The sequence below is a fragment of the Cucurbita pepo genome, chromosome 5, assembly GCF_057944985.1.
Source record: "Cucurbita pepo subsp. pepo isolate OVF chromosome 5, ASM5794498v1, whole genome shotgun sequence".
NCBI lineage: Eukaryota > Viridiplantae > Streptophyta > Magnoliopsida > Cucurbitales > Cucurbitaceae > Cucurbita > Cucurbita pepo.
This window is the reverse complement of record NC_141802.1, coordinates 2,051,500-2,077,566: the sequence shown is the minus strand read 5'-3', so window position 1 is coordinate 2,077,566 and position 26,067 is coordinate 2,051,500. Positions and strand designations below refer to the sequence as shown.

Sequence of the window (26,067 nt, the reverse complement as noted above, 5' to 3'; positions counted from 1 at the left end):
TAACTCAATTACGAACACTCCGTTCATATACGGGTTTCATCATCCTCTGCATCATTATGGCTTTTCAACGTATTTTCTTTTTCTATGAAATAATAAATTTGTGATAAATGTTAATATTGTTGAGTAACTTTAATTATAAATTGATTAAATTAATTAATTGTGTTTGACACACAACTCCCACGTGGAAATACCCTTTTTGGCATGTCTCCACATGCCATAAACCAATGGTTCCTTGTCAATTAATTAATTGTGTGGTTAGTCGTTTTGATTGTTTATTAATTGGGCCGTGGACACCCACAATCAATCAATCAATCCATTAGGCCCAAATAAATTGTAGCCCATTTAGGAGCCTGCTTCCACACGGCCCACATCGGAGGCTCATATTGCAGTCTCTCACAAATGAAAGCCCATTAGGCCCAACTAAATTGTAGCCCATTTTAGGAGCCTGCTTTCCTCACGGCCCACATTGGAGGTTCATATTTGCCTCTCTCTTACAAATGAAATCCCGAAAATACCCTCACCCTCACCGACAGTTTAAACCCAACCCTGTTTTTGTATTCTTCTTCCCAAGGTAGAACACTTTTAAAAGTAAGAGCCTGGATTCTTATTCCTACGACAGCCCAAGTCCACCACTAGCAGATAAATAGTATTAGAGTTAGACACCGGACAGTGTACCAACGAAGATGCTGGGGCTCAAAGAGAGTGGATTGTGAGATCCACGTTGGCTGGAGAGGAAAGCAATATCTGCCAACAGTGAACTTGAACTATTACATAATCAGGCTATTCTCTTGCTCAATTTATTCTAGGTAAGTACCGACAATTACTATTCAAAACTAACGATAATCCAGCGCAATAAAGGGTGAAGGAATAAGTGAGGACTATAATTGGTACTCATGTGAGACATTTATGATGTCTATATGCACCCACCATAACCTTTTCACAAACTTTCTTCTTCTTCTGTCTTTATAACTTTTTCATTATTGTCGACAAGAAAAGGGAAATGCAATGTAAAACTGAAACTATATTTGAAGTTTTACCATTCCATTCATTCAAAATGATAAGAAGAGTAGTACAACAATATAGTGTTACCTAAAAAAGGTTCAGCTGTCAGCTCAGTTCACTGCAACTCTGCAGCCTCCATTATCCTGACATGCTTGTCTTTTGCTTTGGGTATGTCTCTAAGGTTTCTGCATTTAAATCACTGTCCAAATAACGCATCTTTTTGCCTTTAAACTATCATATCATCCCCACTACATGCAGCACAAGAAAAGCTTTCACAATTCACAAACAGACACACAGCTGAACATAACCCCCCCCACGCTTTCCAAGGCTTCTCACACGTGAAGACAAGTTTCTTTTGTTTTAGGAAGGAACAGACTTCTCCTTTCTAGATAAAGATGCCTTCAATTTACAGAAACATTTAAAGGGCATCTCTTTAAATACCCAAATTGTGGCTTTTGAGACTCATCTAGCTTTGAAGACAGTGAACCCATGACTGGCTCGCTCCAATGTGTTTGAATAGAACAAAATGAAAAGGGATTCATAATTCTATCATTTTATATTAGCTGACCTGACAACCAAAACAACCAACCCATTAGTTCTCTGCGTTTGTCCAGCGCCAACCTGCTCGCCCGCCCCTCAAAGCTGAAGATTGGTGGTTTTCCCCTTTTTACACTAGGAGATATGCAGAATCATCAAGGACCCACCAACCAATTATCACCATCGATTGAATTCAATGAAGAACTGATCCAAAGTAGGATGATTTTGGCGGCAACGAGCTTTTTCTACTTGGCCGAAAGCTGAGGCATCCATCCATGCTTTTCCTTAGGTTGCCTCAAAGTGTTGATTTTGACCAGATTATAACCCGAGCTCCTGAAGCAAGCCTGTTAAAAGAAAATTGAACAAAATGTCAACCCAGATTCACCAAAAACTTGACAATCTATTAAGAAAATTGCAAGACTGCACTCAACTTTCTTCGATCTTGACTACATCCTCTTCGTCTTCTCGAAAGGAATCTAGCCTTTTAGACTGTCTCCTACTGGAGCAAGACTCTGTAATCCTTTTACTGCTATCATTGGAGGGACTGGGGCTTATGGACTGAGAGCTATCAACTCCATCAGAAGATGTTCTCGGTCGATCAGAAGTAGGAGATTTCATTGGCTCGCCTCGTGGTTGCTTGCTTAGTGATGCTTTAATAGCCCGTGGAATGCACTTTGAGTGGCCTGAGGACGACTCATTTTTGTCTTCTGTTGAATTCAATTGCTTAAATGTCCTACAGAATTAGCTCATTGTTGGAAGCCTTATGAAGAAATAACCATACATATCGCTAAAGCTCTCTGCTAACAACACAACTTTTAATGTGCATTGTATTAAAAAAAACAGGAAACACCAACATTCATGTGCAAAAAAAAAAAACCTTATGTACAAATCTGCATAATCTCTCATCAATCTTTAAGGTTTAAATCGCATAAAAACGTAGCGTAGGAACTTTATATCGTCTTAACTTCCTACGCAACGAGGCAAAGAAAATGAAATGGCAGAAAACAGCACAATCATGGATCATGAGTATCAATCCAAACAAGGAATACCCTTTGGCATGTTAAGGTGATATACACTGAACAATTAGGTCCTCTATCCACAAAAATCATGGTACCTGTCAGCATTGTATGAAGATGATCGTTTTAAAGTTGTAACTCCATCCCTTTGCAGCATTTTAGTCTCGATCAAGCTACCACTGAAATATTCCTTGTCTTCCAATCTCAAGCCCATCATCCTAGGATTCTCAGACAGGCGGTTGAGTTCTCCCAACATCACTGTAGTAGAGAATAATGGGGAGGGAAATTTGGAGTGAGAAAAGCTTGGTTTGTATGATGGAATGAGTCCAAAACTATGGTCCTTTACTGATATTGATCCACACGAGATAAGTTGCATTAACACATTAGTAGCCTTGAGTCTTGCATTGGTTGGCATCCGAATTTCTTCTTCTTCAAGAATCCTAAAACTGTTCATTTTACTCGCATCGGCTCGGATGAGCGACTCTAAAGTTTCAGTCTTCCCAGCTGAAGAGGAAGCACTAGTGGACAATGGGGGTGGAGAAATGGAATCCTGAGGGGCATCATAGTTTTGTTTTCGATTTGAAGCCTCATTGTTAATGGTCTGACTACGTTCCAATTCTAGGGTCCCATCATCTGTTGAAACTCCTCTTGTACAAGTTTCTCGTGTTTTTGGTGTGCTGACATTTTCCTCAGTCTGAGTCGATGCATCCGACAAGCCATCAGTCTTGTACACCTTGTATTCTGTCAAGCTAAAACAGCCACCCCATGAACTCTTTCCACCTCCAGAATCCAGTGAAATGCTTGAGGACTCGGGTCGAAGGACAGACAGCGAGAGGTCATCTTCTTGAGAACTTTTAGTTTCTTTTCCGTTCATGCTTGAAGATGATGAAGAATCATCCTGACTCTGAGAAGATGCTGGATCAGGTAACTGCTTCAATGGCTGAATATTCACATTGCCGATGGAACTGAAAGGGTCTGTGGGAACTATCCAATTATATTTTTAAATTACTTCTCTGACACAAGAACCAGAACCTAGTATCCAGACTTATTACGTCTAGAAACCATTATATGGCCAAGTTTTTATACTAACCTTTACTAGAATTGGACTCTTCAAACAGCTCTGAGCCTTTGAGAACATACTCATTTCCATGAGCCGGAAGAATTACATCATCTTCGCAGAGGTCATGCCAAACAAATCCATTCTTGTAGCCTCTGCATAATTAGGCCCAACAGATTACATTCCAACATTTCAGAAACTTAGACATCTCAGAGTTTTCAGATGATTTCTCTCCAATAGTTCTCCACATCCGAACAGATAAGAAAGAAAAATGAAAAGATTGCAAATAGTTTACCTCTTACAAGACCAAGAGTACAAGGTCGCCATGCCTCTTCCTCTGAGAACATTAAGCCTGTTGATCACATCTGGGCAAAAACTACTTTAAAGCATATCAAATCGTTGGGAAAGGAGGGGGAGGGGATAATATTAGCAGCAAGGGCCAACATATTCTCATACAGTTTGATTAAGCAATACCTCTCAAATACAGTCTCTCAGGGGATGAGAGTGGTACTTCCATGAAGTGAGGATGCTCGAGCTGCCTATTTCTGCATAGATAGTAAATCACAGGCACCTTGCGAGTCTGTTGGTATTTGGGCGACTTCTCAGTCCACACCTTAGCCCTCTGGGGACTCAGTTGGTTGTACTTCTTCATTCTCGTCTCCATAGCACCTCAATAAGGCATCAATCCCTCGTCAAGACGGCTTTACCAATCGATCAGATTCTAGGATTTGAGCTTGCTAAGGAACAGTTATAGCAGAATCCCTGTAAAAAACCAGTCGGGATCAGACAGCCTCAGATGCATGGAGAAGAGGGCTCAATTAATACAAATGACAGAACAAATTGGAAGAAGTAAATGCCAGATCTGAGAACAGAGGAAGGAGAAAAACTCCAAGCTATATTGCAGCCAAAGCGAAAAAGGGTCAATCATATGGGACAAAAATGAAAAATCTTTGATGTCAAGAGAACAAGTAGAGAACTGATTGATGAAGTAAAGCTCGCCCGAGTTTATTGCTCAATGGTACAGAGACAGCTTGTTGAGAGAGAGAGAGAGAGAGAGAGAGAGAGAGAGAGAGAGAGGCGTGGTGACATGGGACTGAGAGGGACACGATGGAAACCAAACAAGAAGCTCTTACCCTCCTCATTCTATGGGGTCTTCCCTATTTGCTTCTTTTTTTAGGCTGATTCAGTGGAACGCCATAAACTAGCTAGCTTAGCTTGTCTAGTTGCCTCTTTTTGACACCTCTGGGGCAAAAAGAAAATGCAAAATTTAATCCTTATTCTTTCAAGTGTCCAGTAGCTTTGGACTTCTCCTTGACGCCTACAGTACTGACAGGTGAAAATTTAAACTTGAAACAACCACTCTACTTGACTCCACTCAACCACCACAACCACTCTACTCGACGATATGGATGTATTTTGGATCCTATGAAACCAGACGAAATACGGCTAAAAGACACCAAAAACTTCAATCACTAAGTCTTGCAGTACCAAATCAAATGATTTAAAAACCATACAGCACCCACAAGGCTCGAAAATCATTAAAAAAAGATCAGGAAATACGAAGTGGCATTTTTACAAACAGGTGGAGGGCATCCCCTTACAGGAAAAGAACAACGAACCCAGATGGAGCAGCTCCAAGTCGAGTCACTGAATGATTCTGCTAGCAAATCTTTAGCAACACAATTGCTGGACATCATGGAATAATTGCCAGGAAAGAGGCACGCCGATGAACGACATGGCGGGTACGGCAAGGGGCACAATCGCTGCTTGAAACTGATTGCTCCCTTTCCTCCAAGGAACCATGCTTCTTGATCTTCTTCATCGGTCTCATTAAATACTACACGATTACGTGGGTCACCCGATTTTGCTGTGCTTGAAACTTCAGTGCCGCGTGTGGTGGTCTGTTGCATAATTTTCTGCAGATGTTCAATTCAATTTCAAGAACATTATTGAAACAAATACCAAAGTTTATGACTATCTTCAATAATTCGGCCTTGTTTTAACAATTTTTGCTGTTGTATTTTCCATTAAATTCAATATTGGTCCATCACACGATGTCTAGCTCCAAACATTTATGAATCGAGAAGACTAGCCTCATAGAATAGCCACATGATGCTTTTAAATTACATTTTAACTTCCTGCTTTTCTCAAGAACAGAAGAACACTATATATATATTCTTGCAAATTGTAGCTGAATATTATTTGATGGGCTAAATCCGGCCCATTTAGGTTATTTGATGGGCTAAATTCGGCCCATGTTGTCCACTTCAAAATGGCGCGAAGAACGTAGGGTCGGAATAAGCAAGCCGCAGAGTTCGAAGAGCTCAATTCAAAGAAAAATGAACCCACGGCGACGATTGAAGAGGTAACAATTACAGTCCGATCAGAACCCAAAACTCTTATCGCCAATTCTCAGTTCTTCCGGCCGCCCTGTCCAACCTATATGTACGCAGGCAGGTATGTTTCACAAGCACAAGTTCTTGTTCTTGTGCCGCTAATATATATTCCGAGGAGCTGGATTTTCTGAATCAATGCTCGAGGAACGTTGTACTAGACTCCGCTCTAATTATTCCTAAACCGAAGGTCAGTCTTTTAATTCCTATTCATGATGCGAACAATGGGGTTCCCCGTGTATGCTTTAGTTCCATGGATTTCTCAATACTGTTCTTGCAAAGCTTCTAACATTCACACATTCCTTTTTCAAATTAGGTTGCCGACATGTAGAATGCTGAGAAACACAACCATCAAAACAATCAAGATAGGGATGAAAACGGCTGAGGATTGAAGTTTTAACTCATTCCAAATATGTTGCACCCTGGATTTTTCTACTGATGACAAATTACCATATCTGGTGTTATGGTGCACATGTCATGTCGGCCTATCAGAATTTAGCTGATCTCTATGTTCCTTGCAATGGATAGATTATTTTTCTGCTGTTGAGATAAGAGTTTCATAGGCCCATATATGTTCTTGAATCTTTTTTAACAATGTAGACAAAATGTGAAATCAATTTTTTTGCGTTTGATATGGTAATTTATGAAATTATAGAAGCCGTCTCTTGTACTGTTTTCTATTGTTTTCAATGGTGTATTATGTTCCTTTCTAGGGAATACTGGTATTGCTCGTATCATATTATTGTCCATTTGATATGGTTTTTATTGTCACTACAAGTTTATCTTTGGATTTGTAGTAGCCATTCTCAGGCAAGCCTGAGCTTTTTCTTGGACGTATGTGTTATTTGTACCAGGCAGTATACTGGTGAGGACACTAGTTTCGAAGGAGGGTGGATTGTGAGATCCCACATTAGTTGGAGAGGGGAACAAAACATTCTTTATAAGGGTGTGGAAACCTCTCCCTAGCAAACGCGTTTTAAAACCTTGAGGGGAAGCCCGAGAGGGAAAACCTAAAGAGGACAATATCTGCTAGCGGTGGGCTTGAGTTGTTACATTTTCGCTATCAAGAAGCTTGTCCAAATGAAGAAACAAGATAGCCAGACAGCCAATCCCATGCCCGGTTTGATTATTTGATCGAAGTAGTCAAGATTTGTTTAAAGTGCAGTCTACCCTGTTAACTTAACAAACATCACCGTGTTGACTTGGGCAGAGACAGCACATGGCGTTGTGCTGAAAATGGCCTGTTTGTATAGCCATTTGTGGTCAACTGGCAGAGATTTCGGAGAAAATTTTTATTTTGTCTTCACTTGGACATGCTTATGCAATTTGAAAATGGCTTGTTTGCTTACTGAATATGCCTATTTGCTCATTGGTTGGTATGGTTCTGATATTATCTATAGATTGCTATGAAATAAATATGATTCCCCAACCCCTCTTCCCCAGGTAATCCCACAGATATGGAAACACAAAGATCATATTTGGATGAAGCTTTTGATGATACAGTTCTTCGCCCTGCCTAATGTTCTGATTTGTATTTTGATATATTATGAATTAGGCAGACACCGGATTGAACTTGAAATACAACATGATGGTGCCAAAATGATGGAAATTTTGGAGGTATGAAAGTCTGTAAACTATTGTGTTGAGTGTTTGATCTGTTAGTTATTATGTTTTTGCTGTGATCTAAGACAAGCTATCAAACACGATGAATCTCAGAATTGGAATTGCATCTTATATGACAAACAATTCTGGAAAAACTCGACCCGTTTCTCAGACGGAGGATGAAAAAGAAATACTATACTATGATTGTGTTTTTGCTGCTCTCTGGTTTTTGTAGTGGTCAGCGAGGAGCAAGCCTTCGACACTTCGTCTCGGTTGGAGAATCAGAGCCTTCCAACAAAGCTCTTTTTCTGCTTCCACAGTTGGTAATGTTGCTGCTACGATTGAATGTCACTGGAGAATCCCGAAGGAGCTGCGGTGGTGGCGTTGCAGGAACTGTCACCGGTGGGATCTCGAACGATTCAAGTGGTGGAGGTGGGTGTCTCTGTTGAACACTGTCATAAGCCCTATTCTCTAGGACCAAGACCTATTCTCAAGGTCTTTTTTTGGCTTGTTAGTTTATCTTTAGGTTTAACAGAAGGCTATATAATGCCATTCTTTCTGCTGTTGAAATCATCAAGTTTTGAGTGTCATATTGTATGTCTTGAATAACTTTGGTGTTGTGAGTACATTTGTTCCGCTTTCGGCGCACAACAAGTGGTATCAGAGCATTGTTGTGGTATTTGGGGGTATTGTGAAAGTTTGGGCCTCATCGACCATTAGACGTGCTCACAATCGTGTTTATTCTCTTGAAAATCAGTTTTCAAGAATTGTGTTTTTGAGTTACATCCAGATTAATTATTGCAAATGGCCGAACCATCACGACGTGGATCGAGAATGTGGAGTTCCAATCTCGAAGTAGAAAAATTTGATGGAACCAATAATTTTGGTGTTTGGCGAGGCGAAGTTAGCGATTTGCTGGTCATGCAAGACCTCGATGTTTCTCTCCAAGAGGAGATGCCTGAAGACATGACAGAAGCAGAATGGACAAAATTAAATCGGCAAGCCTGTGGAATTATTCGATCCTGTCTTGGCAAGGATCAGAAATATCCATTTATGAAGGTTACCATGGCGAAAGAATTATGGGACAAGCTTGAAGCGAAATATATGAAGAAGAGTGTGGAAAATAAACTCTATTTGAAGAAGAAACTCTTCCGTTTTGACTACAAGGAAGGTATCTCAATGGCTGAGCATTTGGATGATTTTAACAAAATCATCACTGATTTGCTCAATCTTGATGTTAAGATTGATGACGAGGACAAGGCGTTGTTGTTATTAAACTCTTTGCCGGAATCCTACGAGTTTTTAGTAACAACCCTACTACATGGAATCACTAATATTGATTTTGAAGATGTTTCAAATGCCTTAATAAACAATGAGATGCGAAAGAAGGAAAAGGAGACGTATCAAAACTCTAGCTCAAATGTTCTCACTGCTCATGGAAGAACTTCTACCTGGAAAAGGAACGAATGTGGAGAGTCTCGATTAAAGTCGAGAGGTAGATCTGATAATTGGAGAAAACTTGATAAAAATGAGTGTGCATATTGTCGACAGAAAGGCCATTGGAAAAAAGATTGTTCGATCTTAAAAGAGAAGGGGTCGAAGTCCAATGTGGTTAAAGATGACGACACTGATACAGATGATGCCTTGACAATCTCCTTATCAGCCAGCCAAACCATGGAATGGATTCTTGATTCTGGGTGCTCCTATCATATGTGTCCCAACAAAGAGATGTTTTTGGACTTCAAAAAGTTCAATGGTGGAGTTGTCTATATGGGCAATGATAGTACTTGCAAGATAATGGGAATCGGCTCAGTACAAATCAAGATGTTTGATGGGGTTATACGAAAACTCAAAGATGTGAGGTATGTTCCTGACTTGAAGAAAAACTTGATTTCACTTGGCGTTTTGGATGCGAGTGGTTATCGCATCATTTTGGAAGGAGGGAATTTGAAAGTAGCTCGTGGAGCTTTGGTGGCAATTACAGGAACTAGAAGAGGTAGCATATACTACCTCAACGGAACCACAATAATTGGGCATGCTGCTATGGCAAGTTCGAAAGAACAAGACATATCGAAATTATGGCACATGCGACTCGGGCATGCTGGTGAGAAGGCGCTTCAGACATTGGTGAACCAAGGAGTCCTTAAGGGTGCCACAACTGGAAAAATTGATTTCTGTGAACATTGTATATTTGGTAAACAAAAAAATGTGAAGTTTGGTACAGCTATACACCAAACAAAGGGTATTTTGGATTATGTTCACACCGATGTATGGGGTCCCACAAAGAATGTCTCATTGGGAGGAAAGAGGTGGTTTGTCACCTTTATTGATGACTACTCGAAGAGAGTTTGGATGTATCCCATGAGGCACAAAAACGAGGTTCTCCAAATCTTCCTAGAGTGGAAGAAAATGGTAGAGAATCAGACGGATAGGAAAATCAAAAAGCTGAGATCAGACAACGGGGGAGAATATACTTATGATCCATTCCTTAAAGTATGCCGAGATGAAGGGATCGTTCGACACTTCACTGTTCCTGGTAAGCCACAACAAAATGGAGTTGCTGAGAGAATGAACCAGACATTAATAGAGAAGGTTCGATGCATATTGTCTCAAGCAGGATTGAGTAAGGCATTTTGGGCTGAGGCTCTCAGTTATGCAGTTCACTTGGTGAATCGTTTACCTGTTTCTGGAAACGGTGGGAGAACTCCGCTTGAGGTATGGTCAGGTAGTCCTGTTAGTGATTATGATAAATTGCATGTGTTTGGGTGTCCTGCTTATTATCATGTGACAAACTCAAAACTGGATCCTAGAGCAAAAAAAGCCAAGTTTATGGGCTTTAGCAAAGGTGTGAAGGGCTATAGGTTATGGTGTCCAGAAACAAGTAAAATTGTTAATAGTCGAGATGTGACATTCGATGAGTCTGGAATGTTTTTGCAGAAAATTGAAAATAATGACGAGGCATTGAAGCAGGTGGAGAAGGTGGTGTTCTCTCCTGATGTGGTTGCTCCTACCGAAGAACCTATTGATCAGGTAAATAATAACTTTGATGTCTTAGAACAAAAAGAGCAAAGTCTTGAGGAGCAAAGCCTTGTGAATGAAAGAGTGGAGGAACCTGAGTCAATCGCCAAGAATAGACCACGAAGGGTAATTCGAAAACCTGCAAGGTTTGATGATACGATAGCATATGCTTTCTCTTTGATTGATGGAGTTCCTAACAGCTACAAAGATGCTATTCAGAGCCCGGATAGCTTACACTGGCAAGAGGCTGTGAATCAGGAGATAGCATCATTGGAGATAAATCAAACTTGGGATTTGGTACCACTTCCAAAAGGTAAGAAGGAAATTGGTTGTAAATGGGTTTTTGCAAAAAAGGAAGACTCTTCTGGTATACGTTATAAGGCTCGACTTGTGGCTAAAGGTTACGCACAAAAGGAAGGTATTGATTACAATGAAATTTTCTCACCTGTGGTAAAACATTCTTCCATTCGAATTTTGTTGGCTTTGGTTGCTCAATTTAATCTTGAGCTTGCACAACTTGATGTAAAAACTGCTTTTTTGCATGGAGATTTGGAAGAAGAAATATATATGGCGCAACCAGTTGGTTTCCAAGTAGTTGGACAACAACATTTAGTATGCAGATTGAAGAAATCTTTGTATGGGCTGAAGCAATCCCCTCGCCAATGGTATAAAAGGTTTGATCATTTCATGGTAGAGCATATGTATACTCATAGTCAATTTGACCATTGTGTGTATTATCGGTGTCTCGATGATGGATCGTTTATCTATTTGCTCTTATATGTTGATGATATGTTAATTGCTTCAAAGAGACAGATGGAGATTGATAAGCTCAAAGATGAGCTTTCTAAAACATTTGAAATGAAAGACTTAGGCAATGCAAAGAAAATACTTGGAATGGAGATAGAGCGAGATCGGAAAAAAGGTACAGTCTGGTTGACTCAGTCTCAATATCTACGCAAGGTATTGTCAAGATTTAGTTTGAATAATTCAACCAAACCCGTTAGTACTCCACTTGCTCCTCATTTCAAGCTTAGTGCTTCCATGTGTCCAAGTTCTGATGATGACAAAAGGTATATGGAGAACATTCCTTATACAAATGCTGTTGGTGCGTTGATGTATGCTATGGTGTGTACTCGACCTGATCTTTCACACGCAGTAAGCATGGTGAGTCGTTATATGCATAATCCTGGTAAAGAGCATTGGCAGGCTGTAAAATGGATTCTTAGGTACATTCTTGGCACTATTGATGTTGGTATTAAGTTTCAAAAACAAGAAATGTTTAAGCTTGACAATCGTGTAGCTGGTTATGTGGATTCTGATTATGCTGGTGATTTGGATAAGCGACGATCTACTACGGGTTATTTATTTACTATGGCTGGTGGACCTGTTTGTTGGCGTTCAACATTGCAGTCTACTGTTGCATTGTCTACCACTGAAGCAGAGTATATGGCAGTAACAGAAGCTTTTAAAGAAGCTATTTGGATGCATGGTTTGATCAATGACTTGGGTATTTTGCAGGAACATATAGATGTATTTTGTGATAGCCAGAGCGCTATTTGCTTGTCAAAAAATCAAGTCCATCATGCTCGTACAAAACACATTGATGTCCGTTTTCACTTTATTCGAGAAATTATTAGCAAAGGGGATATTCGGTTATTAAAAATTGGAACAGCTGATAACCCTGCTGATATGTTGACAAAGGTTATCACTCGTGAAAAGTTCTGGCATTGTTTAGATTTCATCAACGTCGGAAGGGAGTAGTGTGTTGACATGGTAGCAACCAAATTAGCTATAACTTGGAGATCTTATGACAAGGTGGAGATTGTTGAACACTGTCATAAGCCCTATTCTCTAGGACCAAGACCTATTCTCAAGGTCTTTTTTTGGCTTGTTAGTTTATCTTTAGGTTTAACAGAAGGCTATATAATGCCATTCTTTCTGCTGTTGAAATCATCAAGTTTTGAGTGTCATATTGTATGTCTTGAATAACTTTGGTGTTGTGAGTACATTTGTTCCGCTTTCGGCGCACAACAGTCTCCACTCAGGAAGAGGCCCGGCGACAAGCAGAGTCTGAAGCAGAGGGCCTGCTTTCATCACTGCTTCCAAGAGCTTACCTTTTTCAGGCAATGGCTTCTCTGAAACCAATTCGACCGCGGCCTGCGACGGTGCTTGTAGCGGCAGAGATGTAGCGAACTGTGGTGGCGGAATTGGATCAATGGCAGGAGACGATACAATGCTTTCTTCACAATCCGACGAGGAGAAGCCATTGTTGGAATCAATTCCTTTCCGTGGTTCATCTTCAACACTGGAAATTCCTGAATGTTGACCTGTTCGGTGCTGAAGGAAAAGCTTCTCAATAAGTAACTTCTGGATCTTTTCATTTGCTTCATCCCTCTCTCGATTGGCTCTGCTGAAAAGTTCTTTGAGATTAATTATCTGTTCATCTCTCTTTCTTAGCTCCTCATGAACTGCAGCTCTCGTCTGTTCCAGCTCAAGAGTTGCACAAAAAAGCGAATGCCTCAATTCTTCAATGTTCTGTTTGAAAGCACACAAACCCAACAAAGAAATCAGAAATGGAAACAAACCCAGAAGCCAAATTCTGGAAATATTGATGAAAAGAAGAACTTTTTTACCATTCCTTGGAAGAAGTAAGCCCAACCCAGAAAAGCGCTGCATTGGTTGTCCATAACAGTTTCAGAGAGAGAGAGAAAGTGAGTATCAGTTGGTTGGAGGATTGATACTCATAATGTAAACATTATATGATGCGATATTTAGAGCATTTTAATGAAATGTAAATAACTAAAAACAAATATTGCATGTGAGATATGGATATTTCATGCATCCATTTCTGACTTAGGGAATGCTTAGCATGTGCGATGAGCCCCACAGAGAAAGATGTGACCTTTCATTATCAATGCCATAAGCTTATAGAGAGAGAGGGGATAAAAAATGTAATTATCTTCGAACATTACTATAAGAAGTGTTCAAATTTGATGGTTTTGACACGTATGATCAATAGTCAACACCCGAAAATGGTTTCGAAACAAAGGAGAAAAGCTTATATCAGTGTATATATGAACTAAAAATTAAAACCTTGATAAACCCGAACTTGATCATTTAAAATATCGAGTGGCTTGGTTCACAAGTGATCTCATTTACCAACATAATCATTAATTAGGATACCTATTAACCATAATTTAGAACAAAATCATGTTGAAAAGATGAGACATAATGTCGAGGCTCCCCAAAAAGCCTGCCTCGTACTAATAGGGAAAGTATTTCTTGTTTATAAACTCATGATCATTCCTTAAATTAGCACATAAAGTGAGATCAAAAGTTCCGGTGGGATCTAAAGTCCAACAATTTCAATCTTTATAATCGACATTATTAAAAAAAATATTATTATACTGTCTATTTTGGTTCGTTACGTATCATTGTTTTATCCGAGGGAAAGTTATTGTGAAAAATCCAATGGCGGTGGGGACATAATAGGTCTAAAGTTGTGCTCCTAAGCATACCATAGAGATGCCAAACTTTATTGCAACCGCGTGGGCTCCACTCACCAACATCCCTTTTTTCCTTATTATTTAATATTAATAATTGCAAAAAAAAAAAAAAAAAAAAAAAAAAAATTATCTCCCATTTATATTTACACAAAAATTATTAAATAAATATTTAATAGTTATTATAAAGCTACTACGTTTGAATAATTTGTCTCGTATAAGATAAGATGTCTCTTTAATTATTATTTTTAGGTGGGTCATCAGTCTAATCATGTATTTAATCACAACGTTTTCATTTAAATAGTTTCCAACGCCCTATTAATTTATTTTATTTTTAATATAATAAATTACTTAAATGGGTCCAAAAAAATATTTATATATATTAATTTATTTTATTTTTAATATAGTAAATTACTTAAATGGGTCCAAAAAAAGATTTTTCACGATTTATTTTCTCAAAAGTCCTCATGGGTTAGTTGACCAAATATAGAAATTTTTTTTTTTTTTTTTTTTTTTTTTTACAAATATATATTTAATTTCAGGAAAATCAAAAGGGGCCCCACACGTTTGGAAAGCTGAATATAAAATGATAAGCTAATCATCAAAGGCACGTGACTTCCACACTTCGGTTCATTACCATTTAATATTTTAGATTATTTTAAAATCAAATTCTGGGCCGTCCAATTGATGCTTTAATAATTTTGGGCCTTAAATTGCCCGCCAGAATCCATTGGGCTTCCATTCGGCCCATGACCAGCTTCATGAAACGGATCTCATTCAGATGGGCTTTGCAACATGGGCCGAATTCCTTGATTTTTTAATAATATTAAACTTTTATAAATTAATATTTTATATTTTAAGGAAATTAAAACACTCTCTTTACATATAAATTTCAAACCATTTAAATTGTTTTTTTTTATAAGAAAACATATTGTATTTAATTAAAAAATAAAAATCATAAACCTTATATATTTTTTTTAGAAAAATTTGATCTCCGCAAAATTAAGTGAAGAATTTTATGAGACAGCGGAAGAGAAGCCATTACTAAGTCACTAGGTCGTGTTAATATCTCTAAATCTTATTCATGTATTAAAATTACTATATGGTCTTTAATGACGGTACCGAATTTAATATAAAAAATGAGAAATTAAGGAAGAATGATTCTTCCCTATCGCTATCTAAAGTTCTTATTATTTTTAGTCACGAATACGCATAATCATCCGTGATTCGTAATTGTTTCTTCCACTCCTTTATTATCTTTGAAACCCTTAATCCTTAAGTAACCAAGGTTTTGCCTCTAGAATCTAAAATAAAAAAAATAAAAAAATAAAACTATGCTTTAAAAAAAGAAAAAAGAAAAAGAAAAAGAAAAAGAAAAAGAAGAAGAAGGATGTGATATACAATTCCTTCCCAAAAATAAAATAAAATAAACCAACGACTTATATACAAAGGAAAAGTCAAAATATCATTACAGGTCCGCTTTGATCCATATCAGTCTCAGAGTATTAAAACACACACATATCAACCTCAGGGTTTTAAGACGTGTTTAGTATGGAGACATTGTAACGACTCAAGTCCACTACTAATAAATATTGTCCTTTTAAGTTTTTGCTTTCAGACTTTCCCTCAAAGTTTTTAAAACATATATGCTAGATAAAGCTTTTCACGTTTTTATAAGAATATTTTGTTTCCCTCTCCAACCAATTTAGGATCTTACAATGCACCCGTCTTGACGGCTAATCTTAGGCTTTGATATCATTTTTAATAGCCTAAATCTACGGCCAGTAGAAACAAGTTCCCACATCCTTTTAAAAAATGTTGCGTTTCCGTCTACATGAAATCTTCCATATGTCAAACATTTTGTATCATTAGATGAGAGACGAACATGTATATATATATATATATATATATATATATATATATATTATTATTATATTGGATCTCTCTGTTTATAACGTTGCATGTGGTTGGACAGGTAATGGATGAATAGTGTAGGGTCAGTGCCCCTAAAAATGTCCAAAACTTTCCAGTTCAGCTAATATAAGTCCTCCAAGAAATGTAATGTAAGGAAGGGTCCATCCCTTCACTTTTTATCCCTTCTCTTTTCAGTTAGCATTGTTCCTTCCCTACCGAGGGAGGGCAGGTCCTACATTTTTCTTTTTCTCAATGGACAGTTCCTCATTCTTTTCATATTCCCTCACACAACCCGACCTTAAAGTCTCTTTTTCTAGCCTTATGGGGCTCCCTATCATTGCCTTATACCCACATATATATATATATATATCATAAAACCTAGTCATAATGTTTGTAGCGTATTTAATATATTCATTTTACACCAATCAAATCGACCCCTCATTTTTCAATAATTGGACATGTTTTAATCTCAAATAATATATACGAAACATTATTTTTGTAAATTAACGTAAAAGTCAACGTGTAAAAATTATAATACTCGATAAGCTTTTTTATATGATTTATTTAAAAAATAAAAGAACACGAAGTGTGGGGCCCACTGCCAGCGAATGTATTTAAAAAAATTTAATTGTAATTTAGCACATTAATTAAGTTAGTGGTGCATGCTAACTAAACATGTTTAATTAAGTTAATGGCGGATTAAGAAAGCGTAAGGCGAAGGGGAATTTGGTGGGTTTGCTTTCTTTCTTTTTTGCAAAAAATTGGAACGAACCCTAAACTAATAATAAGAAGAAAAATGGGGAGAAAAAAAAATTTAAAAAAATAATAATAAAAGAGGAAGGTGAGGAATATTAAAGGGTAAAGGATGGGTATATGATTTTTTGGCAGCTATGCCTTGCCGTGCACGTGACTTCATTTCATTTGCTAACACAATCAAATTTCATACAATCCATCAACTTATATTCCTATTCCAAGTTTTAAAATCACGAGACTAATAGTATATACTATTTACTAGTGGTAGGCTTGACATAAACCCCAGACAGTTAGAGAGAAAAACTCAGGGGTGTTACTAGAGCACGCTGGCTCACAGTGGGTTGTTACAAAAGCACATCAATGGGTTAATACAAGAGGACGCTAACCATCTTAAGAAGTGAACCGGTTAAAGAGGGAAACAGTGAGATGTTATTAGAAGTAGACATTAAACAGTGTATCAGCAAGGATTTAGAATTGGAAGTAGAATTTATTATTATTATTATTTGAATTTAAAATTTAAATTATTTTTTAAAAGTGGGTAAGGAGTTGTCAGGTTTGGACAGAGCAAAGCTGGTTTGTTTATCGGGAAAAGCAGCCGATCTGTTTAGTAATGAGAAAGAAAAGTTACAGCTTTCTGGATTAAATGCACCTCTAAGATCTTATTATTAGATTATAATCAAACACTTCAACTTTGACTAAAAACCCCACGCTCCACCCATATTTCAAACAAACTTCAGGAGGACATTTCCGTCTTTTTCACTCTCAAATTTTTAAAACAACAGTGGACCCGTCGTCTCCGCCGATTTCCATCTTCTGACCCGAATTAAAGAAACCAAGCTTTTCTCTCTTCTTCTTCGTTTCTCTGCAACTTTTCCATTTGTTTCAAATCCCTTCAATCTCTTCTTCTTCTTCTTCTTCTTCTTCTTCTTCAATTGTTTGGTATTAAATGAGATGGTGGAGTCTAAAACATACCCCAGAAGGAGGGGATTCTATGTGAAAATGAAGCTTTTTCATCACAAAAATGGCGGAAGAGCTCAAGAACAGAGCTTCTTCATCAAATATTACAAATGGGTTTTATCGCTCACTCTTTCACTCTACCTTTTTACCTCTTATTACATCACTTACAACCATGAACCAACTCCAATCACCAAAACCCATCTCCCAAATCCCATATTCAAGCTCGCTTCTCGTGCCCTCATCGAGTCTTCCCACGATAAATTCCTCCACCAAGTTCAAGAAAATCAAGGTCCTCCAGTTTTTTTTGCTCTGTTTTTGCTCTGTTTTTACTCTGTTTTATGAACCATTTTGTTGATTCTTTGTTTTTGGGTGATTTAGTGTTGAAGGTTTTCGTGTACGATTTGCCATCGAAATACAACGTGGATTGGACTACAAACGAGCGGTGTTCTAACCATTTGTTTGCTTCGGAGGTGGCCATTCATAGAGCCCTTATGAACAGCAGTTACAGGACATTTGACCCACTTGCAGCTGATTTTTTCTTCGTACCTGTTTATGTTTCTTGCAATTTCAGCACCATCAATGGCTTCCCCGCCATAGGCCATGCTCGCTCCCTCATTGCCTCCGCCGTCGCCTTCATTGCCTCTCATTACCCCTTTTGGAATCGCACCAATGGCTCCGACCATGTTTTTGTCGCTTCTCACGACTTCGCCTCTTGCTTTCGCACCATGGTAATTAAACGGCGCAACACAACAAACCCAAGTTTGATTTAGTCCAACGTTAATTTTAATTTTGTTTCCAGGAGGATGTCGCCGTAGCTGACGGAGTACCCTCGTTCTTGAAGAACTCGATAATATTGCAAACTTTTGGCGTCAACTACAAACATCCGTGTCAAGATGTTGAACACGTCGTTATTCCGCCGTATATTTCGCCGGTATCTGTACGGGGTACTCTCGAGAAGTTGCCGGTGACTGGCCGGAGAGATATTTTCGCGTTCTTTAGGGGTAAAATGGAGGTGAATCCCAAGAATGTCAGCGGACGTTATTACAGCAAGTAAATTTTTTTTAACTTTTTCTCTTACAATAATGCTTTTCCTTATGTGAAGTTTTACTTACCTCATGCGGGGTTTTAGGAAGGTGAGGACGATGATTTGGCGAAAATTCAACGGCGATCGGAGATTTTACCTGCAGAGGCACAGATTTGCCGGTTACCAGTCAGAGATAGCACGTTCGATTTTTTGTTTGTGCCCTTTGGGGTGGGCACCGTGGAGCCCGAGGCTGGTTGAGTCCGTGGCGTTGGGATGCGTGCCGGTAATAATAGCGGACGGGATCCGGTTGCCCTTCCCCACCGCCGTGAACTGGGCGGAGATATCCATAACCGTGGCGGAAAAGGATATCGGGAAATTGGGGGAGATTTTGGAACACGTGGCAGCTTCCAATCTGAGTACTATCCAAAAGAACTTATGGGACCCGAGGAATCGGCGGGCCCTGCTGTTCCACGATCAGCTAGAAGAAGGCGATGCCACATGGCAGGTGGTTCATGCCCTGTCGGAGAAGCTGGACAGGTCGTATAGGCGTTCGAGGGTTTCAAAGCAATAAAAGTAGGCCACGTCATCAGTTAATTGACGGAGTTTTCCATTAAAAGGTGGTCTACCTTTCCTACGTGGGTGTGGGTGTAGTTGGGTATGGGGATGATGGTGGAAGACAGCTGGATTTTGCATGAAACTGGTCGTACAGTGAAGAATGGTATTTCATTTGTAATGGTGGGCCCAAACACAGCTGGTCAAGTATTCATCGGGAATATATTAGTAGCAGCAACCACGACTTCGGGAGTTGAGAAGGCCACGTGGGCGCTTCGGATTGGACAGCCTAATGAAGCAAATATAATAATGACCACAGTGGTGGTATCCATACATGTGAATGAGAATATTTAATTTTGAATTGAATTGATTTTTTTTTTTAAATTTCTGTCTCATTTTAATTAAATAACATTTAAATAAAGAAACAAAAAATGGAATAATCTATTTTAAGCAATGAAATTAATTTTTTAGTGTATAAAATTGGTATGAATTATTAAATGAAAAGGGGGGAAAAAGTAGAGGGCAGAAAATGCAATAAATAAAGGGAAGGGAAGGGTGGTGGTGGATGGGATTATAATGAGAGAGGAGAAAGTGGGAGAAAAGTTTATGACAGCTGAAGAGTGTCAGAGCTTTAAATTACACAATCGTGTAATTGTCGGGCTCAGTGTAGAGGTATATCAGTCGTCGTCAGGTCACGGCTCATTTAATTTTAATCCCAATTATTGGTACACATAAGCAACTGTTCCTCGTTTTTTTTGTAAAAATTCCGACCTGCCGGATTCGAACCAGCGACCTAAGGATATGCTGTTGGGATACCACTACAGTCCTCCGCTCTACCAACTGAGCTAAGGTCGGATTTGTGTTCTTTTTTTTAATACAATTAGTTATACATTTTCTTTAATCTCTGTTTAAAGATTCAAAAAATATCCGACCTGCCGGATTCGAACCAGCGACCTAAGGATTAACTGATGGAATACCCACTACAGTCCTCCGCTCTACCAACTGAGCTAAGGTCGGATTTGTTTTCCGATGTTCATATATTTTAAAAAAAAATAAACGAATAATTGTTATATTAGCCCTTTTTTTCCTTCCAAAAAGAAAATAACATTGGTGTCTGACATCTAGTTCTATTTGACAAACTATGTCAAAAATATATATATATATTTATTTATTTATTTAGAAATTAGATGAGTATTATTTTTTTGTTTTAAATTTTGACACGAAATGGTAATATAATTTTGTAGAAGTTAAATGGTTAGGTATTGAAAAGTACGTAAGAAGGGCATTAAATATGAGAAATTAGAGATATGATTTGCAGAGGATTAGACGTGAAACCTAACATAATCCTTAAGTAATTGTGTTAATTGCGTCCAATAATTCAATGATCAAGTTTGTAAGATTCATCGTATTTAAAAGCAAAACACGACTTTCTACCTTATTTAAAATAAGTGTCATTTTGATTGTGTCATACCTTACTTAAAATAAGTGTCATTTTGATTGTGTCATAAATATTTCACTATCGGGGATCAGCTTGATAACTTAGGCTTAGACTCAAATTTTCCTTCTCATGATGGGCTAGTTGTGTTCGTTTCTCAATCTATTTTGATCCGGTTCTTTAACTAAATTAACCGATTAAATTCAGTCCAATAAAAAATTAAAAAAATAAATAAATAGATAAGTTTGAAGCTTTTGTACCCACAAAATAGCCACTAGTGTGACTATTTTCTTGTATATAAACATTTTAAATAAACCCCGTAATCAAATATTGGTGGGGCCTTGGACGCACACGTAGTATTGCAATACCCGAACCTTTCCCCGAAGCTGGACCCATTACAAGACCTAACACCAAACCTCTTCTTTTTTTTTTTTTTTTTTTTTTTTTTTTTTTTTTTTTTGGTAAATTTATAATTATTGAAGCTTTGGTTTAATTTTAACATTCAGGTATCTGCGTGCGGTCTCTCTTGGGATCATGGCAATAATCATACACTAAGTAATTCCTCTGCACCCACTCCATCGCCCGATACTGCTCTTGGCTCATCCCGCCGGATTCTCCCCGGCAAGACTCCGCTGCCTCCGCCGTGCAACCGCTTATTTTGAAGTTCCGGTACTTGGATACAAACGGCTGGTACTCATAATCCGCCTTGTATTTTCCATCCTCTGTCGCCCATTCAGAAGCATCCCATATCGAACCGTAAATCCACATTTTCCGCGTTGGGAAAGTTGCGTCGTTCATTTTTGTATATCTTCGAATCGGTACGTCGTCCACCAAAAAACTGTCAAGACGATGGAATTAATCATTGGAAATCTGTACAAACAAGACGTGTATTGAATACAAATTATACGGACATGATATCTGATGGAGTCCATTGAATTGCGTAATGGTGGAAATCCTGTGTGGGATCAAACCAGAGATGGAACTTCATTTCTCTTCCAATTACGTTTCCATCTCCACTTCCTCTAATGAAAACGTTTGTTTGCAGAGTGTATGGCTTCCCCGGCGTGGTTCCCAGGAATTCGATGTCAATTTCGTCGTGGTTTCCAGGGAAATATTGATTGTTCGAAAGCTAAATGAGAACAAAACGAACGAAGTTAGTTCAGGTTGGTTAATTCATTTTCAAGGGTTTTGTAATGATAATTATACTAACGTAGAATGATGTGATAACGCCAGCAGTGTAACCAGATTGGAGTTTAACTGAAACACCAAAGTAACCGGATCGGAACGAGCGCAGTGATTTATACCCACTACCTGTTCGACGAAATGCCGCAGAGAGAAAAATCAAGCAAAATACGAAATGGGGCCAGAGAGAATGTGAATATAGGGACCAAACTTGTGGACCTGAGGTTTTGTCGAGCCAAATTGTCAAGGTGCCTTGATCGAGCCTTTGATGCTGAGGACCCCAGAGGTTTGCAAAGTACTCACTGAAGCCTTTGGATTGAACAGAGGAACTGGGGTAGTAGCCAGGGGAAGGAGGTGGACCCTGAGCAGTACTAAGGTACATCACAAGAACAAAATCCAAGACGAAAAGTGAAGGCTTAGCCATGAAATTGCAGGAATGTGATGGCATACCACTGCAAGCTTCAATGGGGGCGTGCGGCAGAGAATTGAAGAGAAATGGAGTGGAAATTTGGGAATAAATAGGGGAGTTCTTGAGATTTAAGGCCCCACATTACAGAATTTTCGGGGCTATGGAGAAAGAAAAAGAATCGTAATCCTCTTGAATTCAAGAAAACACAAAAAACTTGTCGTGTCTGATCTTTCTTTGTTCTCAATGTTGTTTGTTGGTTTCAGTGTATGGAAATTGGAACAAGTAGCAAGCAATGGCTGCTGCTCTGTTCTGGAATGGAAAAGCCAAAGGAAGAGGAGGAGTAATAACGTGATTGATGTCGCAAAAAATGGTCCATCTATGCGTTTTTGGTGAAGTGCTTTTGCAGGAGATAAGGCATGAAAAGCACGAATTGATTGACGCCAATATTCAGCATAAAAGGTTTCCATGAAGGTAATTACTTTCTTGCTTTAGTTTCATGCATTATTTCAAACCCTAATTGGAATCATAATTGTGTTGAGTTTTTCTTTTTTCCTTGATTTACTGCGACGGCTGATTTTGTCATATATTCTATTTTTGGGAACAAGCCTCAACTCACTGCGTGATTCATTGCTCTCATGCATCTCATGTGATTTTGGATTTCCCTTGATCACTTAAAATGACTCTTTTTCACTGTTATTGACTGGTAAATATTCTCATTCAATCGCAATAGGACGGAGTGATTCAAATTATAAGGTTTTTAGGATTCATCGTCCCATCATGAATAAGAAATTTAAAAAAATAGATTAATCATAGAATTTTGACACAATATCTTTTATCTCCATGTTCTTGAATTCGTATGATATTATGTACTCTTAGGTTTAAATATTTGAATAGTTGCCATTATAAATAGAGACGTCACGCATTTACTCATTTATACGATTGTTTTTCCCCACTTCTAAGTTACATAGAATTAGAAATATGGTCTTAGTTAGCTTTTGATGTTTGCCTATTCATCGATGACCATTCATTTTTCGAGTGTTAAAATAATATATAGGAACAAGAAGATTCAAAACTATGATTTCTTTGTAGAAAATAGATATCAATAGAATCAATTAGGTAAAAAATGGGTAGAAAATTGATACCAAAAGTTAATCCATTTTCACACGGGATTTTTTTTTTCTTTTTCTTCAAAAATTTATATAATATTTGTATAACTGATGTGAAAATGTGTGGTAGGGAGGCTTTAAGGGAGGGAAAGCCCATGAATGGTCCATTAAAGTTCTATTGAGCCCAATGGGCCATTTTAACTTCTACGTTATTAAGGTTTTCAAGCTTAGGAAATTGAAATGAATAGGTACAAATATATACTCTTTTTTTCTTTTTTATCATAAATGAATTCAAATTTTATAATTCCAAAATAATCAATAATTTCAACATTTAGTTAAATTAGTCTAGTTATAGATTATATATAGAGTTTATAAAAAAAAAAAAAAAAAAAACTTATTAATTCACTTTTGTAAAAAAATATATTATCATTACTATTATTGAAGATTACCAAATGTATTTTAAATCAACATTTAATAGTTCAGTCAATGGTTTTTCTACCAACCATGTGAAAAATCAGACTCTATTGGTAAAAAATTTGAGTCTAATCCCATCAATTATTTGTGGAAATTTATGCTAATCATATCCATTTTATATTCCATTCATGCATTCTAATGGCTTATTTTTTGTGAAAGAATATGTCAACTAGGTGATAATCCTATTACACAATATTTTAAAATATTAACTTAAATTAAAAGTTTAAGAATCGACATTTTAAAATTAAATTTGAAAGCACTTTAATTTATAATAAAAATACATTATATCACATTTAGTCATTGTTGGAATGCAAATGAGAAGAGAGCGAATAAAGACAAAAATGGTGGAGAAAGTGGAGGCAGTATGAATGCCACGTCATCATAGCAAAGAAGAAAAACATTTAAAAAAAGAAAAAAGAAAAAGGGGTTTGAAAAGTGATATGGACACGTAATTGGTGACGTCACTCGCTTTCTCCCAGTTTTGTCTCAATCAAATCCAACTCGTCTTTCCTGTTCTTTGACTTTTTCTCTTACTAACATTTATAATATAGCTCCTGGGTCCCACTCCCCTCTGATCGTTAACCTTTTAATATATATATTTTAATTAAAAGCATAAACCAATTAAATTAGGTTTAGTTTGACATCTATCACGTCGTTACCAAGTAAGACATGAATCAACTGTCTAAACTCACCGCTAGCACATACTGTCCTCTTTGTGTCTTCTTTTTCGAGCTTCTCCTCATAACTTATAAAACGCGTCGGTTAATAAGAGGTTTCCAAACCCTTATAAAAAATGCTTCGCTAGAGGAGGTAAGATCTCACACGTCCTATTTTCTTTTAGCACACTATTAGAAAGTAGAGGTAGTCTCAGCTCGAGCTACCCCAAATCTAAAACATGGGTCACTCGAGGTTCCCATTTTAGACCCAAAAATTTTAAAAAGATTTGATTTTTACAACATGACAACCATTTCCCATGACAACCTAGGACTGATTGTTTGGCAGCGATGCACACATCACGTCAGCCAACAGTACACAATGTCCCAATTGAAGAAATGTTCAGAATTGAATGCATGTGATGTTGGTGAGTGTGTATGATCCATCTTTCAATCCATAGACATTAGAAGATGAATTGGAGGGGGGGAGATTGTTGTAAACCCAAAAGCCCACATTTGATATACATATCTGCCATCACCATTCTCATCACTTTCTCTCTTTATCCCAATCCACCCTCCTTTCTTAATTCAATTCATTACGGTTTACGGTAGATATCATATTTCACGGTTTATATGAATTGTTCTTTTCATTTACTTTGTAATTTATTTGATGTTTCCTTTGCCCGCTGTGGCGACTCTTTCGGCTTCAACACTGTCTTCATCTCTTGCTACGGGGGCATGACGCCCTCTTCGTCCATTGAAACCTCACCACATGCTATGGTGTTAGCTACTTCTCCACCGGCTCCGCCTACTGCCCTGTCATCGACATCCAGTCTTGATAATGGTGGTGCTGTGAACAGAATCATTGTCTCTAGATCTATTATTGTGTCTCTTCACCCACTCGTGATGATCTATTTACTAGTCAGTTAAAATATGCTCGATAGTCCACAAGGCGCTAACCCCACTCCGTCTTCGCTCCTCTCTTTCTTTCTTCGTCTAAAATACACTTCAGAGTTCGCATTCTCAGTTTCTACTCTCTTCTTCCTCTACTACTCTACTACCACCACGTCTACCTTTCCTTCTTCACAACCACCTTCTCTCCCTCTGTCTCTTGTCCTTTTCTCATTATAGAGTCATCGACCTAATTCTGAAGCTTCTACCTTGTGTCTCTATAGCCCACAACCTATGATTGTTTCTCAACACCTAACTGCTGATGATTCTCCTTTTTCTAATTCTACTCTCTATCAACCTCTCTTTAAAATTTTTAGATCAAAGCTTCACGTTCGTTCAAATCCGATGCTCAACTTGCGAGGCATGTTAATGATATTTAATCTTCCATTATGGTTTACCATAGATACCATATTCGACCTTTTATTGAAGGTATTTGTCTTCGATTACCGTGTATTATAGATATCATATTTGACTTGTATCCATTTACTTTCTAATTTATTTGATAATTATAAAGAGAGAATTCCACCGG

At 37.9% G+C, this 26,067-nt stretch overlaps 4 protein-coding genes, 3 long non-coding RNA genes and 2 other non-coding genes across 19 annotated transcripts; 4 read left to right on the top strand and 5 right to left on the bottom strand.

The window, feature by feature from the left end:
• Positions 1-1,020: 1,020 nt before the first annotated feature.
• Positions 1,021-5,725, bottom strand: LOC111795423 (protein SOSEKI 3). 10 transcript variants are annotated; one of them, XM_087123845.1, is made up of 7 exons: positions 5,214-5,725; positions 4,087-4,374; positions 3,908-3,977; positions 3,646-3,767; positions 2,654-3,539; positions 1,972-2,272; positions 1,021-1,885 (listed from the first exon to the last, which is right to left on the bottom strand). In XM_087123845.1, the coding sequence occupies exons 2-7, from the start codon at positions 4,274-4,276 to the stop codon at positions 1,835-1,837; spliced, it is 1,620 nt and encodes a 539-aa protein (XP_086979971.1). In that variant the 5' UTR covers positions 4,277-4,374; positions 5,214-5,725; the 3' UTR covers positions 1,021-1,834. The 10 variants fall into 10 exon arrangements, with proteins under 10 accessions (XP_086979971.1, XP_086979970.1, XP_086979973.1 ...); XM_087123844.1 differs by having other exon boundaries at positions 5,232-5,725; XM_087123847.1 differs by lacking the exon at positions 5,214-5,725 and adding an exon at positions 4,746-4,854.
• Positions 5,726-5,892: 167 nt separating this feature from the next.
• Positions 5,893-7,980, top strand: LOC147792594 (uncharacterized). Its single transcript, XR_015421071.1, has 3 exons — positions 5,893-6,195; positions 6,322-7,622; positions 7,843-7,980. It is a non-coding gene; the product is annotated as an uncharacterized LOC147792594 (long non-coding RNA).
• LOC111794782 (uncharacterized) lies at positions 7,704-13,401 on the bottom strand. The gene is made up of 3 exons (XM_087123854.1): positions 13,259-13,401; positions 12,664-13,160; positions 7,704-8,050 (listed from the first exon to the last, which is right to left on the bottom strand). Exons 1-3 carry the CDS (start codon positions 13,310-13,312, stop codon positions 7,846-7,848), a joined length of 756 nt encoding a protein of 251 aa, XP_086979980.1. The 5' UTR covers positions 13,313-13,401; the 3' UTR covers positions 7,704-7,845.
• On the top strand, positions 12,845-13,540 carry LOC111794783 (uncharacterized). Its single transcript, XR_002815131.2, has 2 exons — positions 12,845-12,985; positions 13,083-13,540. It is a non-coding gene; the product is annotated as an uncharacterized LOC111794783 (long non-coding RNA).
• Positions 13,541-17,702: 4,162 nt separating this feature from the next.
• Positions 17,703-19,712, top strand: LOC111794665 (putative glucuronoxylan glucuronosyltransferase IRX7). Its single transcript, XM_023676765.2, has 4 exons — positions 17,703-18,041; positions 18,131-18,480; positions 18,552-18,802; positions 18,882-19,712. The coding sequence occupies exons 1-4, from the start codon at positions 17,747-17,749 to the stop codon at positions 19,345-19,347; spliced, it is 1,362 nt and encodes a 453-aa protein (XP_023532533.2). The 5' UTR covers positions 17,703-17,746; the 3' UTR covers positions 19,348-19,712.
• A 381-nt stretch (positions 19,713-20,093) lies between these two features.
• TRNAY-GUA (transfer RNA tyrosine (anticodon GUA)) lies at positions 20,094-20,183 on the bottom strand. The gene is given in 2 exon segments: positions 20,094-20,129; positions 20,147-20,183. It is a non-coding gene; the product is annotated as a tRNA-Tyr (tRNA).
• A 71-nt stretch (positions 20,184-20,254) lies between these two features.
• TRNAY-GUA (transfer RNA tyrosine (anticodon GUA)) lies at positions 20,255-20,345 on the bottom strand. The gene is given in 2 exon segments: positions 20,255-20,290; positions 20,309-20,345. It is a non-coding gene; the product is annotated as a tRNA-Tyr (tRNA).
• Positions 20,346-21,002: 657 nt separating this feature from the next.
• Positions 21,003-22,429, bottom strand: LOC111795648 (xyloglucan endotransglucosylase/hydrolase protein 31). The gene is made up of 4 exons (XM_023678189.2): positions 22,165-22,429; positions 21,974-22,074; positions 21,675-21,892; positions 21,003-21,601 (listed from the first exon to the last, which is right to left on the bottom strand). Exons 1-4 carry the CDS (start codon positions 22,391-22,393, stop codon positions 21,259-21,261), a joined length of 891 nt encoding a protein of 296 aa, XP_023533957.2. The 5' UTR covers positions 22,394-22,429; the 3' UTR covers positions 21,003-21,258.
• On the top strand, positions 21,440-22,965 carry LOC147792593 (uncharacterized). Of its 2 annotated transcripts, none has more exons than XR_015421009.1 (3): positions 21,440-21,581; positions 21,809-21,926; positions 22,000-22,965. It is a non-coding gene; the product is annotated as an uncharacterized LOC147792593 (long non-coding RNA). The 2 variants fall into 2 exon arrangements; XR_015421008.1 differs by having other exon boundaries at positions 21,997-22,965.
• The last annotated feature ends 3,102 nt before the right edge of the window (positions 22,966-26,067 follow it).